At 41.2% G+C, this 18652-nt stretch overlaps 1 protein-coding gene across 3 annotated transcripts in view; it reads right to left on the reverse strand.

Moving 5' to 3' along the window:
- The window catches only part of Ldsdh1 (Lipid droplet subset dehydrogenase 1), an 85792-nt gene extending 67717 nt beyond the window's left edge, over nt 1-18075 (reverse strand). Inside the window, exons 1-2 of one of the 3 annotated variants that reach the window (XM_022077357.2) lie at nt 17960-18075; nt 17727-17835 (exon numbers count right to left, since the gene is read on the reverse strand). Coding sequence is in view for 1 of the 3 variants with exons in the window: in XM_022077355.2 (XP_021933047.1) it covers nt 9-60 (52 nt within the window). In the remaining 2 variants the exon portion in view is untranslated. Of the gene's footprint in view, nt 1-8; nt 76-17726; nt 17836-17959 lie in introns of those variants that run through there. The other 2 variants (XM_022077358.2, XM_022077355.2) reach the window with 2 other exon arrangements.
- Nucleotides 18076-18652: the final 577 nt, after the last annotated feature.

Below are 18652 nucleotides of genomic sequence, written 5' to 3' on the forward strand. Positions count from 1 at the left end.
GAGTTTACCTTCTTCGCATCCTTGTACGATGCTACTAACATTTTCTTCTTTGTCGTACATAGAATGCTTTGTTATCCTTGAAGGTCATGCAACTTCAGATTATCCTATTTCGGTCACTGAAGAAACTGGAACAAACTATTTTCGTAACCACCAACACAAATGGAAGCTGAATAGTTTGGGAGCAATTTCACAGAGACTGAACATAAGTAAAAGTCAGCGAATACTGAACCATGCAGTAAGATAGGGAATGTTATGAGAAAGTTGGTAGCACCGGCCAGCGCCTGCGTGTTCCGTTCTCACACGCTATCGATCCACGCAGCAACCCCAGACCCTACACGCAGCACGACAGTTGCTGAATAAATAAACAAGATGTCATCCTCTGATACTTACTGTATATACAAAAATTCTCCCCCTCCCCCGCCATCCCAAAAAAGATGGCGTGCATAGTAAACAAGAAACAGTACTACCACAACTGCTGTTATTCCATTTACTGCTGTTTAAAAACGGAACCCATTAATAAATCTCAACATTTCTGAATGCTATCCACACGTTGATAGATTAATTTTACCAGCACAGAAGCAATTTTGATTTCTCAGAACAGAATTTCTAGCAATTAATTAACCAAAATGAATAATCCACTTCCATGTGAAAGCAAAGGAATTACTATCACTTCCAGTTTAGTCCGTTTTAATGTTTTTTATGTTCTTTCGTCATAGTTACTGCAACTTTTTTAACTAACGAAAATATCTCGCAGCTAATGATGAAAGTGGGAATTGATGTTTCCTAATATATGACTCCATAAATTAAATTAAAGTATTATGTTTAACTGTTTAACACATTCTGTTGCATTCATTACTCACTCTTATCTTCACAGCAAGTTCAAAGAACATAATAGAAACTGCGTACTACAAAGCCGTTTTCGACACGATGTAAAATCAAGTAAATGGAAATAAATTCCTAAAATATATGAACGTTCAAATCCAGTTTTATTACGTCTATCGTTTCGCTTCGTCGTCGGGACGGACAGAAAATATGGCGAAATGAGAAACACCCTCTTGGCTTCAGCGGAAGAGACAGACGCCGTGGATAAGAGTGACTGAATAAAAAAGGAATCACACTGGTAATCCAGTATAATCTGCGCAAGAACTTTTTTTTTAAAAAAAAATTGTAAGCACATTTCCATTAATTACTTAGCTTTAAGATTTAAGGCTGTAATCGACAGACTTCGACCGTCGATGCCTATCGGACTTACTAGTAACTTTTACAAGCTTACGAAAGTCTGAGCATATAGTACAATATTTGTCAGATATTGTTCTTATAACAACAAAAATGTAATTTTATGAGTGAATAATTAGATTCAGAGCATCAGAATATCAGTATAGAAACTCAGCATTCTAAACAACGTAAGAGGAATAGCTTGATTTAAATAATTCAAGTTCCATTAACCAAAAACAATCATTAATCAATAACAATAGCTGAAGATGAAAATACAGAACGTCGTGCGTGGTCCAGTGGTTGGCGCTCAACAGGTCCCGGGCTGTAATCGTAATACGGAAAGCGGTTATCCTCACTGAAGTACTTCCAGCCAGGTTCTGTAATACGACGTTAAAATTGGCAACGACCGCTTCATTCCACTTTAATCATCCTGCCATTTGAAGCCACATTAGATAACTAACTCACTCCCTAGTATCAGAACCCACAGGTTCAACACCGACAACACCAAAGCCCACCACCGGCCACGATCCAGAGCCAATTGCATCCATTTGCCATCCTCACAGCCCACCTCCCTAAGATCCATCTTGATTTTATCCTTCCCATCTCCTTCTTGGTCTGCCCAGTGGTCGTTTTCCAGAAGGATTCCCTACCAAAATCCTGCATGCACCTCTAGCCTCCCCCCCCCATGCATTCTACATGTCCAGTCCATCTGAGTCTCCTAGATTTCACTATCCTCACTATGCTAGGTGACCGGTACAATTCACGTAATTCCTGGTTCACGCTACATAAGATATTAAATTATAGATAGTTACATAACCGAAAAGCATTAAATCGATCAAGGAAGTAAAGAGGAAATGAAGGAACGGGATTTCGTGCGTGACGTAAACGTTACGACAGCGAAATATGACGTAACAAATTAGGCCGCAGGTAGTTAGATGGAAGATGCGTGCAGTGAACCTCAAGAGATCGACTTCTGACTTTGAAACAACTGCGCGACTTAACACGCACGAAAAAGTGGATTTGCAAACTGCAAATATTTGTTCTCTTAATACGTTTGTTCCTTGTAAAGAAATAGCACACGCTGAACGACATAATTATCATTTACGGACGAAATATTTAATGTCAATATGGGAGTTAGACAAGGAGATGCTCTCTCAACAATGCTCTTTAACCTGACGCTGGAAGCATCTATTCGGAAACTTGAGATCTCAGGACACATGGGCACAAAATCAATACAAGAGAGTGCATATGCAGAAGATATAGCTATTATTAGCGGGAATAAAGCTGCACTGGAAGAAACAGTATTAAAATTGATAGAAGAAACACAATTAAGAGGACAAAAATAAATGAATTGAAAACAAAATATATGAAAGTTACAAGAGCAGCAAGAAATGTCACAAATAAATTGAGAATAGGACATTATAATTTTGAACATGTGCAAAATTTTAATTACCTGGGTTCACAGATTAATACTATAAATTCAGTAACTAATGAAATTAAAGCACGTATTGTGAATGGTAATAGATGTTATTATGCCTATCAGAATTTAATGAAGTCTGAAATACTGGGGAGGGAACTTAAATTGATAATCTATAAAGTTCTGATAAGACCAGTACTAGTCACATATGGATGTGAAGCCTGGACATTAACTAGCTTTGACGAGCAACGACTTAGAATATTTGAACGCAAAATATTACGGAAAATCTATGGTCCAATACAGAATAGTGATGGCTCCTGGAGAATTAGGATGAATCATGAACTAGATTGTATCATACAGGGAGCAGATATTGTGAGGCTGGTCAAAAGCAAAAGATTAGCCTGGCTTGGCCATGTTGCAAGGATGGAAGGAAACAGGGTAACTAGAAGAGTGATGGAATGGAGACCGATGGGAAGAAGGATGAGAGGGAGACCACGGAAACGATGGATAGACGACGTGGAGGAGGATGTGAGGACGATGGGAGTAAGGGGATGAAGAAGAATTGTGAATGATAGGACAGAATGGAAAAAATTCATCGAACAAGCTAAGACCCACACAGGGTTATAACGCTATAAGAAGAAGAAGAAGAAGAAGGACGAAATAATTACGCTCGATGACGGAACTGGTATACCGCACGGAAAATCGAATTCCTCTCTCAGCCTCATGCAACAGTAATCTCTGTGAGACAGGCAAATAGAAAGAGAAAGGGGGTTTCGGGGGTTTCAGAATTACGAATTTCAAACAGCAGCCTCTGCAGACATTTTGTAAGATTCATTGAACGGGCAGAATCGATTCACCGCGAGTCCTCTACCTACACAGAACAGAACAGAGAAACGCTGACACAAATCTGTGCTTCGAGAGGGACTCTATCTCGATACACCGGTGCTCGAGAAGTCATTAAACTTAGAAGGCACTGTGAATGGCAGGCCTGAAGCGATTCACTCCAACTTTGTAAGCTGCTAAGCTTCTATTCCTATCCTTTCAATTAAGTTCTTACATTTTCTTATGGATTCTTTGTATGGTCTTCGATTTGCTTTCCATTCTTTCTGTCGATCTGTGAACGTTTCTTGCACTTTAAAAGGCGGTATTGCCACCGAATAGACTTTATAGCAATGAATATGGGGAGATTTAAAAAGTACACACAACACACGGAGATCAATAACAAAGTTAATATTCCGTATTATAATGCGGTGACGCCACGGTGGTCTAGCGGATAGAACGCTGGCCTTGTAATCCTGGGGTCTCGGGTTCGATTCCCGGCGGTGCCTGAATTTATAACTTGTGTTGGGCAAGGCCGTGGTCTAGGCAACACGGAGTTTTCCTCCGGGGGCTTCCCCGGTTTCTCCGTGGCATCCCAACAATTACTCCATTCACACACAGAAGAAGGCAATGGCAAACCACTTCTGGAACATCTGCCAAGAACGTATATGAACAGGTCCCAGTCCGAGAAAAGGATGGAAGGATCCTGTTCATATGGACCTGTCGTCAGACAGAACACTAAATAATAATAAAAAAAATTATAATGCGAATGCATCTTTTTTGGACAACCTGTATGCGGATTATGTAGGCCAATATGTTTCCGACGCTGCTGTTGAATTGTACAGAAAGATTCAATATTTCCATTCACAAATTTTAGAATGTAATGTTGTAAGACCAGAAGTAAGTAAAAATGTAAGCAGTCTCTGTTTTGTTATACAGAGCGGAAACGTGCTGCAAAGTTCTTGGGACAGTAAAGACCACGCATTTACATGAATATTTCCACCCTTAATGTATTTGCCTTTTGTATAGAGGTATTAAAGGGTATGTATTGTTCCGTAATGATTGGTTGGGCGGTTACTAAACTATACCATGTGATTTCGACATAAACACTGTGATTTAACATTGTTCGGGAAACTGAATTACTGTTACGTCCCTAAGTAATTACCGTTCTGCAGTCACGTACCAGTGTAACGCCTTCATTTTGCAGTACAAGACTTTTACCCCTACGTTTCAGAAGTACTTACTACCTCCATCATCAGGGCGTCGAGTAAGTATCGCGCGAGGAATCGGTTTGACCTTACACTTTTCCATCTTTCATACCGTTCTTCCACTTTTGGCATCTTTCTGTCTTCATTTTCTCGTGATCTCTCCCCTACATAACCCAGCTGCACCGGACTTTCGTCCTCCTTCTGGCTTGGCTGAGGTCCGCCCTTGCTCTATCCGATGACTAACCTCTTCACAATTTCGTTCAGAGATTGTCTGACTGGTTCCAAGTTGAATAGACTGTGGCAAAACACGCGGGACTCGGTCTGAAGTCTGGCGCCTCCAGCAGACGATAACCATCAGTTGAAGGACTGGAGAAACGAACGTGAACCAGTCGTTATAAACAACGACAAAGAAAGTTACGCGAGCTCGACTCTTTAACCCCTTACATAAGCTCTCTCAAATTCCGAGAAAACGGAAACCGGAGACGACAACCACTGGGTTTAATTTGAGCCGGAAGTTATTGAGATAGTTTATCAGGCGATGCGTGCCGAAATTGACCAGTCCCTCACAGGTCCTACAGATTATCGGGGGAATTAAGTCCCCAGGTCCGAACGACATTCAGGAAAAGGCCATGAGACATCTTCCAAAGCATGTGTTAACCTTCCTCAAGAATCTGTTTAACGCAGTGCTCCACAGGCAGAACACCACAACAGCATCGAAATATGTTCATTTAGTATCCATACTGAAGCCGGAAAAGGACCCCACGCATCCTGCTTACAGCCAACGGACTCGTACGTCTACATGACAGTCTTGGCAATCACTTCGAAGATACTTCTCACAAGGTCCTCCGAGAAGTGATCGAGATGGGCACTGCTGTGTGACGAGGAGTTCGGTTTGGATAAACGAGTCAGTGCAAACTCTAACCTGTGGCGACTCACCAGCTCTTTTCCTTGATGCAGTTAAAGCTTTCGATACCATCTAGGTCAAGGGTCTCTTATACATGATATAAGCATCACATTATCCCCCTCCCACGTCGCTGTGCCTGAGGGGGAACCTCGATAGGCAGACGACCAAATTGCCTCGTATGATCATTCCCCACCATTAGCAACAGACACTAGTCTGAATATGTCAAGGCCCTCAGCCAAGACCAAGTCCCGTTAAAGAATATTCCAAAGTTGCGAGTTGAAAGGCACAGTTAATCAGTTCCAGCTACGCGTTCCGTAGGAAGGAATAAGTTAAAATACAAAAAGATAAGTCCTAAGGTTGCGAATGACTCCGCCCTCAGCTTTTGGTTGGTTGACTCCAGCTTACTAATCGCCCTAGCAAGCAACTGAAACGTCGATATACCTCCAACAGACTACTCGGTGCGACAGACCAGAGGACAGTGATCTTCATACTCGCCGCCGTGACATCAAATCTAATTCTGATCAAAAAGTTTCCAACAGGGAATCTCTCAGCACATACTACGTATGGACTTCAAGTGGAAAATTCTGAGGATATCTTTAATCAGAAGTGAAATACACAAACGCACATGGGGACGGAACCGTCTCCATTTTGAGATACCTACGAAGCTCTAGTTAGCAACGTCAGAAGCCTAAAATGCTATATTTTACTGCCCGAGATCCAACACTGTTAATACCAGTGGCCACCACGTGTACACGATCCTGAGAAAGTTCATCCACCGCACATCCTCACAATCGAACTCCCGAACATCCGTCTTAATACATTTTAATTTACGAGGTGCGATCGGAAAGTTTCAAGACTGTGTCAATAGAGGGCGAACCGGATGTAGTACGAGCTTCTGCCTTTATGGGGTGCGGCCTTCATTCATAGTGAATCAGTGTGCCAGCCGGCATCATCGAATTAGCATTTGTTTCTTAGTTACGGGCGTTTTGGCAGTGCATTACACCGACCCTTCTGCGATTTCGGAATGGCGGATTTTCATGAACAAATCAAATTTTGCCAAAGACTCGCCAAAACGGCTACGGAAACCTATGAAATGCTAAAGCAAGCATTTAGGGAGTCCGCAATGGGTCGTGCACAAACTTTTGTGTGGCATTCACGTTTTAAAAATGGCCGAACCTCTGTCGATGATGACGAGCGTTCTGGACGACCATCTTCGAGCACAACGCCCGAAAATGTTACGAAGATTCGGCAGGCCATTCACGAAGATCGACGTCGTACCATCAACGACTTGTGCGACATTGTTGAGATAGGCTATGGGACCTGTCAGCTGATTCTAAAGGAAGAACTCCACATGCGACGCATCATGACAACGCGCCAGCGCACACCGCCCTCAAAGTTCGGCAGTTTTTGGCCTCAAACACCATGGCCGTCATCCCGCACCCTCCTTATTCGCCGTGTGACTTCTTCCTCTTCCCAAAGATGAAAATTCAGGTAAAGGGAAGGAGATTTGAGACGATAGAAGAGATTCAGGCAGAATCGCAGATAGTGCTTGACAGGCTGACAAAGAAAGATTTCCAGGGATGCTTCCAGGCTTGGCAGCGGCGCTGGGATCGTTGTGTTCACTCCCAGGGGAACTACTTCGAGGGTGATGGATGAATTTAATACCTGAGATAAGTGTACGGGTTTTTATAGGCGCAGACTAGAAACTTTCCGATCGCACCTCGTATTTTAATCCATTGTGTCTGGTTCTTCCTTAGAACGCACGGGACACACTCATTGGGATTAACTCGTTCAAGCATATTCAAATTAGATATAACAGGAGACAGAAACAGAAGAAGCTAAGATCACGGCGTTTTAAAGAAACCAAGACAAAGATTTATATCCGAAAGCTTAAACTAATAGCGATGTATTCTCATTAACATCTAGAATATGTCCACCTAGGAGATTTCCCCATTGAAACTATGTATGCATTTCTTGTATATCCAGTCTCAGCCACTTACTCAGCCTATTGTGGTCTGCTAAATTTCACTTTTCAAACATTCACTTCAACTTTCCATGTAAGAGTATAGCACGTCACTCAGATCCAAGGTATTATTTCTACCGTCTCAAAACAAAGAATCAATGTTCAACTGTTATTACGATGACATGACGTCATGTCAGAAGACACGCAGATAGGTTCTGCATGGAGGTTGTCTACAATCACAGGAGGAAATCGTCCTTAAACTTACGTACGAACCACTGGCGTAAACAAATAATATACGACGTGACAGGCAGTTTCATTTGTAATCATATCAAACTGTCTGGTTACTTCCAAGCGCACAGCAACGAAATTTAGGGTAGAGTACCTGCTGGGTGTATCGTAAAGAAAAAAGAATTAACAACATGATGGATAAAATAAATAATAAGAATCTTGATAATTTAAAAGTTCTGCTAAATATTATTGGGAGATTAAACCGGACTGAACACGTGGCACGAACTGGGGAGATGACAAATGTATATTATTATTATTATTATTTAGTGTTCTGTCTGACGACAGGTCCTTATGAACAGGATCCTTCCATCCTTTTCTCGGACTGGGACCTGTTCATATACGTTCTTGGCAGATGATCCAGAAGTGGTTTGCCATTGCCTTCTTCTGTGTGTGAATGGAGTAATTGTTGGGATGGCACAGAGAAACCGGGGAAGCCCCCGGAGGAAAACTCCGTGTTGCCTAGACCACGGCCTTGCCCAACACAAGTTATAAATTCGGGCACCGCCGGGAATCGAACCCGAGACCCCAGGATTACAAGGCCAGCGTTCTAACCGCTAGACCACCTCATCTTATTATTATTTAGTGTTCTGTCTGACGACAGGTCCATGTGAACAGGATCCTTCCATCCTTTTCTCGGACTGGGACCTGTTCATATACGTTCTTGGCAGATGATCCAGAAGTGGTTTGCCATTGCCTTCTTCTGTGTGTGAATGGAGAAATTGTTGGGATGGCACAGAGAAACCGGGGAAGCCCCCGGAGGAAAACTCCGTGTTGCCTAGACCACGGCCTTGCCCAACACAAGTTATAAATTCGGGCACCGCCGGGAATCGAACCCGAGACCCCAGGATTACAAGGCCAGCGTTCTAACAGCTAGACTTCCGTGCAGATGGAGGGATGACATTTAAACAGGTTTTCAAAAGCTAGTGTGTGAAAATGTGGATTTCATTTGTAACCGTCCACTGATCGTAACCCCGTGGAGCTGTAGTCATCTCAGGAAGGGTGTTCGGCTACCTCTCCTCCCGAGGGCTATGTGGGTATCTCAAGGTGCATGGTACTGGGTCCTAGCTCGTCGGTAGGTGGGCTCTTATCTCGGGTCATGTTAACGGCCCGGTTCGCATCAGCCAATGCTAACTCGGGATTGAAGTTTTGAGGAAGTCACCACTATTTATTGACCCTCGTTTATTAATTAAGTTATAGAAGTAAAATAAAATGATCAGTCAATCAATAACTTGCGTGCCTTTGGCATCTTCGCTATCGAGACTCCAACCAAGTCTGGTATAACATTAATTTCCTTTGGCGTAAGGGTCCGGGTTTTGGTGTGAAATACCACCCCTTTCTGATGAAAGACAGAGACTTCTTACAGCACCGCACACCTAAATGCAACTCTTTGTCTGTGATAAACAGAATCCAGCTAGAGCAGGGTAATTTAGAATCTAGATCGAAGATTAAGTAAATCCCTAAATATGTTATTCAACTCACGTAGCGTAAAGGCTACTTTTAGCACTTGGAACGTAAGTCCACCTCCGTTCCAAGCAAATGGTGCTAAAATTTCAAGTATTTTTAATACAATAAACGTTTTGAGATGTGTGAAATACAAAACTGTTAATAAGCTAATATAAATAACAGATATATATATTTATTTTTACAGTCCATACACAAACGTTGAAGTTTATTGATGTTGTTAAGATTATATAATATTAAAACATTTTGTTGTATAAAATAAATCTGGTCCAGATACAGATTGTCTTCACCAGCCATCAGACGCACGTTACTCCGCACAACACATCTTGATAAATAAAACGTCTGACTACAAACAAACAACTCACCATGAAAATAGAAAACTACAAACAAACCACAGATCATTATAATACATTGCATTAAAATATCTAATAATTTTAAAATATTGTAAAATTGATAAAAAAACTTGAAGATGACGGTATTACCCGTCGAAACATGTCGTTTTTAATAAATAAAAAGCGCTAAATAATATAATGTAAAATCGTATTTACGATTAAGAGCGCCAAATATAATATTTTATACAACAAAATGTTTTAATATTATATAATCTTAACAACATCAATAAACTTCAACGTTTGTGTATGGACTGTAAAAATAAATATATTTAATCAAACACAAACATGACGCATATAAGATACAAAAAAAAATAACAGAATTAATTCTCTAAAACTAAACTAATATCGGAAGAGCGGTTACACATTGAGTTGGCTTGGGGTCATGGTCCAGTGAAGGGCTTTTGTGAACACGGTAATGAACTTCTGGTCCCATAATTTACAGCTCTTGACAAACTAAGCGATTTTGTAAGGATGACCCTGCTTCATGGAGTCAATGAATCAATCACAAAGACCAAAACTGTGCATCTGGGCATGTCTCCGTCCGAACTCCAGAAATCATTACAGCTCTGGTGCGTCTTCTCTGCTCTCAGTCGATAAGGATAAGGTCGATGTGGATGACCGCGGATCATGTAAAGAAAAGCGGAAGTGGTCTAAACACTACCACTGTTCTTCATATGTTTATTTACTTAGGCGCAGACGTGACAAGCATGTCCCACTTGTAGTTAAAGAAAGCGCACGTCGGCAGAACAAAGGTCTTGTCACTTACATATCAACAAACACATGTACAACAAGACCCACGTCTTTGTAATAGTATCAGTCACAATGCAGAGACAAATCCGTCTGCACGTAAATCTGGTTTCGATTAAATTTTGTACGGAGAATACTTTCTGATATTCGAAGTCGTTGGTGGTTGGTCCATGTTACGTAAATTACCGTATTCACAACAGCCAGCAAGAAACGGCCATATCCTGGGCCAGCTGAATCCAGTCCAGGCCCTATTTCTCTAAAATCCATTTTCCTTATTTTAATTTTACCCTCGAATCTACGCCTAGGTCTCCTCCCTGATAATTTCCCAACATAACGAAGCCCGTAGTTGTCATGACTCGCCAATACCATTCTACTTCATTTAACAATCCGAACTATAACAGATGAATATTCCTCCGCTGTAGGGTAATTTCATGTTTTAAAGGTTCAAATATTCTCCTCATATCCACAAACTACGCGCTTCGTTTGTCGTGATGTCTTGTCAAATGACCTTGTTGGTAACATATTTTATCACTGAAACCGTGTTACCTCAGTCACTAAATAAACGTTCGAGGTTCGTTCCCTGAACGTAACGCCTGAGGAATATTTTATGGCTTAACCTTGTGACCTTTCCTTTGTATCACCCTGTTCTTATACCTAACCTATTTCCCGTCAGAGTTCGCCCAGGTCTTCTCAAGTTTTGCTATGTGATACGAGAATATCCTATAATATTACATGTCCTGGACACTCCTTTTGTTGTAAGTTGGACAGGTTCGTGCACTTAGCTTCGATGTTTTTCAGGGAAACTTTTTCAGTTGCATATTTTGTTATTTTCAATTTCTGACTGATGAATGCCTCCTCTCTGGAGGATTATCTTATGGACATTGAACCCATCATTGGAATGCATTGCAAGTGTTTAACTATTCTTTTGCTGAACCCTTAACTGGACTACAGTTTTGCAGAAGACACAGTTTTAACTCCATCACTACTGTGCTTGAATTTGAGTTCAGACTGGGGAAGCGAGAATTGGTGGAATTAACTTTAGAAAATGTTATTGAGGCTGGGGTATAATGTGCAATGCATGGGAGTGGGCTTCAAAAGATTATTATTATTAATACTATTGTCATTAATTCTTAATTCAAGTAGTTAGTGTATGTAAGTAAATAGATTATATTGTCATTAGACCACAACCTGATTTTTCTCTTTCCTATATCTTGGACACCTCTGTAAGTTGGACACATTTTCGTGGAACCCCAAATGTCCAACTTAGAGATGTTTTACTGTACCTGAAAACTCTCTTATTAATGACGCCAAATGAGACTCTTATGAAGTGCCCCCGCCAAAGTCGTTTTCGTCGGAATTAAATGAGTCTCTACTCCCTCAGTACCCTCAGTGGGGAATTTCGTCGTGCTACGTGCCAATATTGTTACACTGGCACCTAAAACTGTAAAACTCTCATGAAAGTGATAAAGCTGTATGCAGTGCGTGGAGGTACGTCAGTCTGTTCGTCCAGACCTCGAATCAGCATCTTTTACAAAATGTTACTCATCGTGCTATAAGAGTCTCCTATTCTTGTGTTATTTGCGCTTATCTAAGTATCAAAATAACATGGTAAGGAGAACAAAATCGATGTATTGTAGAGGAGACTCAAAATTTAAAAATCTGGCATGTAAGGTTCAGTAAAGATCAGTCTTGAAAAAATCCTACATCAATTAAAAAAAATTGACAGTGGAACCACGGTTCCGGAGAATTTGACGTAAATACGTCTCTGTGTTTAAATTATATTTACGTCTCTGTAGTCTCTGTAGTGGTCTAGCGGTTAGAACGCTGGCCTTGTAATCCTGGGGTCTCGGGTTCGATTCCCGGCGGTCCCCGAATTTATAACTTGTGTTGGGCAAGGCCGTGGTCTAGGCAACACGGAGATTTCCTCCGGGGCTTCCCCAGTTTCTCCGTGGCATCCCAACAATTACTCCATTCACACACAGAAGAAGGCAATGGCAAACCACTTCTGGATCATCTGCCAAGAACGTATATGAACAGGTCCCAGTCCGAGAAAAGGACGGAAGGATCCTGTTCATATGGACCTGTCGTCAGACAGAACACTAAATAATAAAAATAATAATGTAATGAAATGTAATGTAATGTTATCTTCAATGTCATCCATCTTGTTACGAAAGTACGGCAGTAATATAACACAACAATGGCGAGTAAACAGATGATGTTTCCTAGGTAACATAACAATGCACACAAGCTGACCATTGTTGTCAGTCCATATTTACACATTATTGATATGGATCTTACACATTATCCTAGGTAACAACAATGCCGAGTAAACACGACGTTCCTTAGGTAACCATTGTTGTCGATTTGTTGATACGGATCTTACACATTTTCGTTACACATTTTCCTTTCACTTTTTTGCCGAATGACCCATCCGTATAGACGAATTTACGTCAAAAGGCTTTGGACACACATACCGAAAAATAAACCTTTCGTTGAAATAACTGCATCAGACCACCTAAGCTACTTCTTTACAACTTGTGACATGTATTTGTTTGTCCTTTGACCTAAGGTAGGAAGAATGTAAATAACATGATTAGCACCTTCCCGCCTGGTTCGTGCGGGAAACTCTCTCCTCCAAGTCTGTATGTCTTTGAGTTTCAGTATCGCTCGAATGTCCTAGCAAAGGTCAGATTACCATCATCACGTCATACATCTTCAAACAGTTGTCAGAGACATTTAAGGGAACAAATTTATTAGTTAAAAAAGGACGATCAGCATCTTACATTTCAACACCAGAACTCTGAACCTTTATCACATCTTTAGGACGTTTGAGGAGATTAATGGAACATATAATACACGTGGGAAGGCGAGAAATGCAATCGATATCTCAGTGATAGAAACCACGGCGTAAGCCTTTATGACACCATTAAACAGCTCTACATAAATCGGTGATAAGAGTGCAGACTGCATACAGGCTCAGGGTAAGGTAACGAGGTAGTTTCTTGTCAATCTTAGGAATTGCTAGTCGGATACCTAACAATACCACTAAATAAATAATCACCTACCTGCAAAAAGAAAGCCACTTACATTTAATTTAAAAAAGAACACATTTCTGACTTTTATTTGTAGTGTTCTGTCTGACGACAGGTCCATATGAACAGGATCCTTCCATCCTTTTCTCGGACTGGGACCTGTTCATATACGTTCTTGGCAGATGTTCCAGAAGTGGTTTGCCATTGCCTTCTTCTGTGTGTGAATGGAGTAATTGTTGGGATGCCACGGAGAAACCGGGGAAGCCCCCGGAGGAAAACTCCGTGTTGCCTAGACCACGGCCTTGCCCAACACAAGTTATAAATTCGGGCACCGCCGGGAATCGAACCCGAGACCCCAGGATTACAAGGCCAGCGTTCTAACCGCTAGACCACCGTGGCTACTACAGTTCTGACTAGCCTCTATTATTAGGACGACCAAATCAAGGAGTCTGATGAGGAACGCATTGCGAAGTTCTGGGCAGAAATTCGTAAGAGAAGAGAGAGTTGTCGTTAACAAGTACAATACATTCCGGTTAATCTGGGCAGCCGTTTATTTGGGAGAAATCGAGAAAATAACCGGAATTTGTTCCGCTTAGTTGGGACGCCGTGCCGTTTAATCGGGACAGTGAATGTTGGATGGCGCGCTTGTGGCGTGTGGCGTGGAGGAGTCAGTGAATCATCGCCGATTCACTCAGTAACGAACATGTGCGTATTCAGACAGTGTAGCAATAAGCAGCGAGACTTCGCTCGCTGTGGTTTTAAGCATCCAGGCATGGAGATGCCAGAAACGACCGATAGTGAAAATGACGCCATTTTGGAAATGCAACACGTCAGAAACTACGAAAAGTTTGCATGCATCGACAACAGTTTTCAATGTTACTAAGAAAATGAAGATTATAGGACGCAATTGTTGAAGAAATTGCAGCAAAACACCAAAAGACATCAGAAGACCAGGAAGGTGATGAGGACGACACACCCGAGCTTGAGCGAGTGACTAACCGTTGCTGGATTACGATCCTACTTCATGCAGGAAGGCGATGAAGGCAGTTCCATATCTGCACCAGATACCTGCGCTGATTTTGTTCAGTTGCAGCCAATCAGGAGAACACGGCAGGGCACACTCGATAAATTCCTCCAACATCATTAACTGTTAAGAACTACATACATGCGTGTTTGATACATTAAATTGAAATTGTTTTTAACGTAAATATTTTTCTCTGATCTGTACCATTTGTTCCAGAATTCATTAACAGTATGTTGCTCAATAAATCATCTCAATAAACGGGAGTTTGCCTTTTGTTTTAAACATTTTTAACTTTTTACGTGAAACTTCGCATAATTGGGGCAGCCGCTTAATTGGGTCAAAGTTTTCTAGTCCCGATGTGTCCCAATTAACCAGAATCCACTGTATTTGAAGTCTGGCATATTTCTAAAGAATTTATAAATTCTAATGACAAGATTTTAAAGAAGATCTTCTCTTATGTTGGTACCATGCAAACTTTTAAGACAAGTTAGTTCTTCGACCACGTCAAAACATTCTGTTATGCCTCGATTAGCGATTGATGCTACAGCGATGTCCCTTGTATCACTAATCTCATCAGTGCTATAGAGAAACTTTAAAATTATTTTGCTTTGTATCTAAGTTGATTAAGAAGTATCTTTAATTCGTCGAATCTTTGTTGCACGACACAAATTTTCAGTTTCCGTTTCAGGATAAATCTCATCGTAACACCTAATTACGGGGCCCAGATACAGCCAATGCTGTAAGTATTTACTAAGACGTTAAGGCTTTGACCGGGATGTTCTTTTGTTAAATCTTATGTGGTACCGCCTGATTCGACTTCTAATGGTTAAGTGAAGTGTTTTCTTCGCGGTACGGTCTGGATTCGTAAATATTATGAAGACAAGCTTCGGCTTCAAAGGGTTAACCAGCTGATTTTCGTAAAGGTGAGGTGTAGTGTTTTCTTCGCGGTACGGACTGAATTCATAAATAATATTCAGACGATCTTCGGCTTCAAAGGGTTAAAGAGGGTACATCAATACGTGCTGTGGGCCATAGGTTGTGATCCCACTGTTATCTACAATCTCAGTGTTAAGAATATAACTGCCACGTTGATAGTTTTCATCGTGTCCAGAGGCAAGAAAAACTTCTGTGTTGGGCAGTGTCTAAAAGCGATTGAGCTAAACGGATTTATATGGCCTAATCCATGAATCCCGGTGTCATAATGCAATCCACGTCTCCTCTTCCCCGACATCATTCGTCCTTCATCACAAGCACTCCCAGCTGTGTTCCAGTGAATTGAATGGACACTATGCATGCAAAATGACGTATGAATATTCTTTACATTCTGCGCGTGTATCATCGGATAACAGCTGATGATTGCTTCATAACACTGGAAAATTTGATTCGAAGGCTGTCGTGGCCTATTTGAAGTGCTATCAAGGTTATGGATGTACTTACAGGCAGGTTAAACTTTAAGACATTCTACCACATATGTATGACGAATGTGTCGAGAATATGATAATGATCGGCGAGTGTAGCACGTTCTAACGTACGGTCGGGGACTGTCTAGAAATACTGCGCCGGAGGAAATCCACGGAAAGCCTAAATAAATGTGGCCAATGTCGGTGTATCCTGTGAATGCTCACATTTAATACAATGGACCGAATCTCGTGATCAAATGCATAACACCGCTGCTTCGTATTTGGGAGGTTTCGGGTTCAAATCTCGGCCCGGAGACAGGCTATCCTGACTTTTTCGTAGATTTCCTCATTCCCTCCAGGCAAATATCTGAGATTCACGAATGATTCGGTTAAGAATATTAACGAAAGTATATAAGATAACCGGGATCAGACACAAATACTTTATACGCGGATATAACAGAAAATTTGCATGTACAATGAAAAAGCACGGTTGAAATGTCTAAAAAAAAAATTAAAATTAACCACATTCTACAAATAAAAGTTCATATTCTTAATCTATTTATAGCAGATTTTTTATTAATTCAGTTGTGACTTCGCTAAGATTTTTCAACTGGGTTCATTTTAAGGAATGTTATAATAATGTGTATGATAATTATTTAATTTTGGTGGATTATTAATATATTCTATGAGCTCAGGTAGACTGAAGGCGACTTATCGACAGCGGGACCTTCTGAATTCGAAGCAAGAGGTTCAGCTACTAACTGTTCGTTGCAATAATGTATTACACAGAATTCACGAAGATAACACATAAGATTTTCTATCCAGTAGTCTGCGATACTGATAAATACATCACTTGAACAAGCGATTCTATTACATAATATTGACAAAAAAAAAACAAGTTAGTTCCGTGACGAATAAGAAACGGTACCTGTAAACTTCGTTCTTGACGAATCATTGCATTCGATAAGTGAAGTCTCAAAGTCTTGTGGAAAAGTTTTGTGAACGGTCATTTCATGGAGTGGATGTTGACTGAACACAGTTACAGTGAATTGATTTTTATGAAATTTTACACTTAAAGGTATCCATAGGACTTTGCATTAACCAGAATTTTCATCGTACAAAAACTTGGCATGGTATAAAGTAAACACAGCTTTAAATTATTTTTTTCAGAGTAGTTATGTCAGGCGCTGTGGTCCTCTAAGTCACGACCTCTTTTAACAGAATGTTTCTGAACATTTTTCAACATTAGCTATAAGACTCCTTGGTCGAGCTCCAACACAACTCAAGACACATATCCATGTCTTCGAGTGAGTTCCGAACCCATTAACCCAATACAGACATACCTCGTTTTATTTCGCTTCGCAGATATTGCGTTTTTTTACGAATTGAAGGTTTGTGGCAACCCTGCGTCGAGCAAATCTATCAGCGCCATTTTTCCAACAGCACGTGCTCACTTCGTGTCTGTGTCACATTTTGGTAATTCTCGCAATGTTTTTGTAGACATAATGCTATTGCACACTTAATAGACTACAATATAGTGTAAACATAACTTTTATACGCACTGGGAAACAAAAAAATTAGTGTGACTCGCTTTATTGCGGCGGTCTGGAACCTAACCCGCAATATCTCCGAGGTATGCCTGTATTCGAGCGGCCAAGACAGTGACTGTACACGGCTAAACTGCTTTTATATTAGGAGATTATTAGTTCCGTAGCGTTGCATTTGTATCTGCAGGAGATAAACGTCAGTACATGTTGGAAATGCTTGAAGGGAAGATGTATCCTCCCTTCATGCTTCTATGATGAAGACGAAATATAAAGTCGACATTAGTTTAAAAAGCTTGTCGGCGGAATTACCTGCTTATATCGTGGGGCCTGATGGAGAGGCACACCAGACAAAGGTTCTGACGTCACTGACCGATATCCTCGGGACCAGACACACCACGCTCAACAGTCTACCGCACAGCTGCAACAAGGAAGCTAGACTGAACTTGCTTCTACCAACCTCCCTGACTCTCTCCTTCCAGTGGGAGTAATTTCGCAACTAGCTTTGCTAGATTACAGTGCAGATGCCAACAAACAAAACCAACCTACTGTAGACCATGCTGGATCAACTCTGAGTGACACTTGCGTGCTATTCCGTGCTTTTAATACTGATGCTAGTGAATACTGGTTTGGAAGGGGCGTGGCCCATTCTCCACACTCGTGGAATCCTTAAAACAAAGTTATCTCCAACCCTCCCCCTACCCAGTCGCTTAACGACGATGTCAGATGGGATTATTAATGAATGATTAATTGGAAAAAATATGGACGGAAGTGATCGTGGACAAATTTAACGTAATATCCCGGCACCTGCCTACTGTCCACAGACCAGGAGAAAATTCATGCGAGGGGAAGTCGTTTCTAGGGCGGTGCAAGGGTGATGTTTACTACCAAGTGGGCTAGAGGGCTGCTATTGGTGGGAAGTGTGATACGTCAGAGTTTAAGGCTACTATACACAGACTGAAAACATCAAGCAGTTAAGAGTAGCGTCTAGTGAGCGCACTTTTAATGTGTTCTGCGGGTGTTGCGATAATATTCTAGATTAAATCACTGTGCCACTGTGAGGTAATCTTAAAGCTGTACCCATTAAAACACATGAAAGATTGTTGTCTGTTGTGCGTTCAGTGATTGTGGAACGAATGCTTTTAGGATGGGTCGTCACTCACCGCGAAATCTTGCGCATGCGCGAATATCGAATTCCTAGTAGGCATTTCCTCCTGGTCTGCGGACTGTATGACCAG

The sequence above is a fragment of the Zootermopsis nevadensis genome, unplaced genomic scaffold, assembly GCF_977971745.1.
Source record: "Zootermopsis nevadensis isolate Lab colony 2312 unplaced genomic scaffold, Znev_1.0 Znev_ptg000020l, whole genome shotgun sequence".
NCBI classification, from domain to species: Eukaryota; Metazoa; Arthropoda; class Insecta; order Blattodea; family Termopsidae; genus Zootermopsis; species Zootermopsis nevadensis.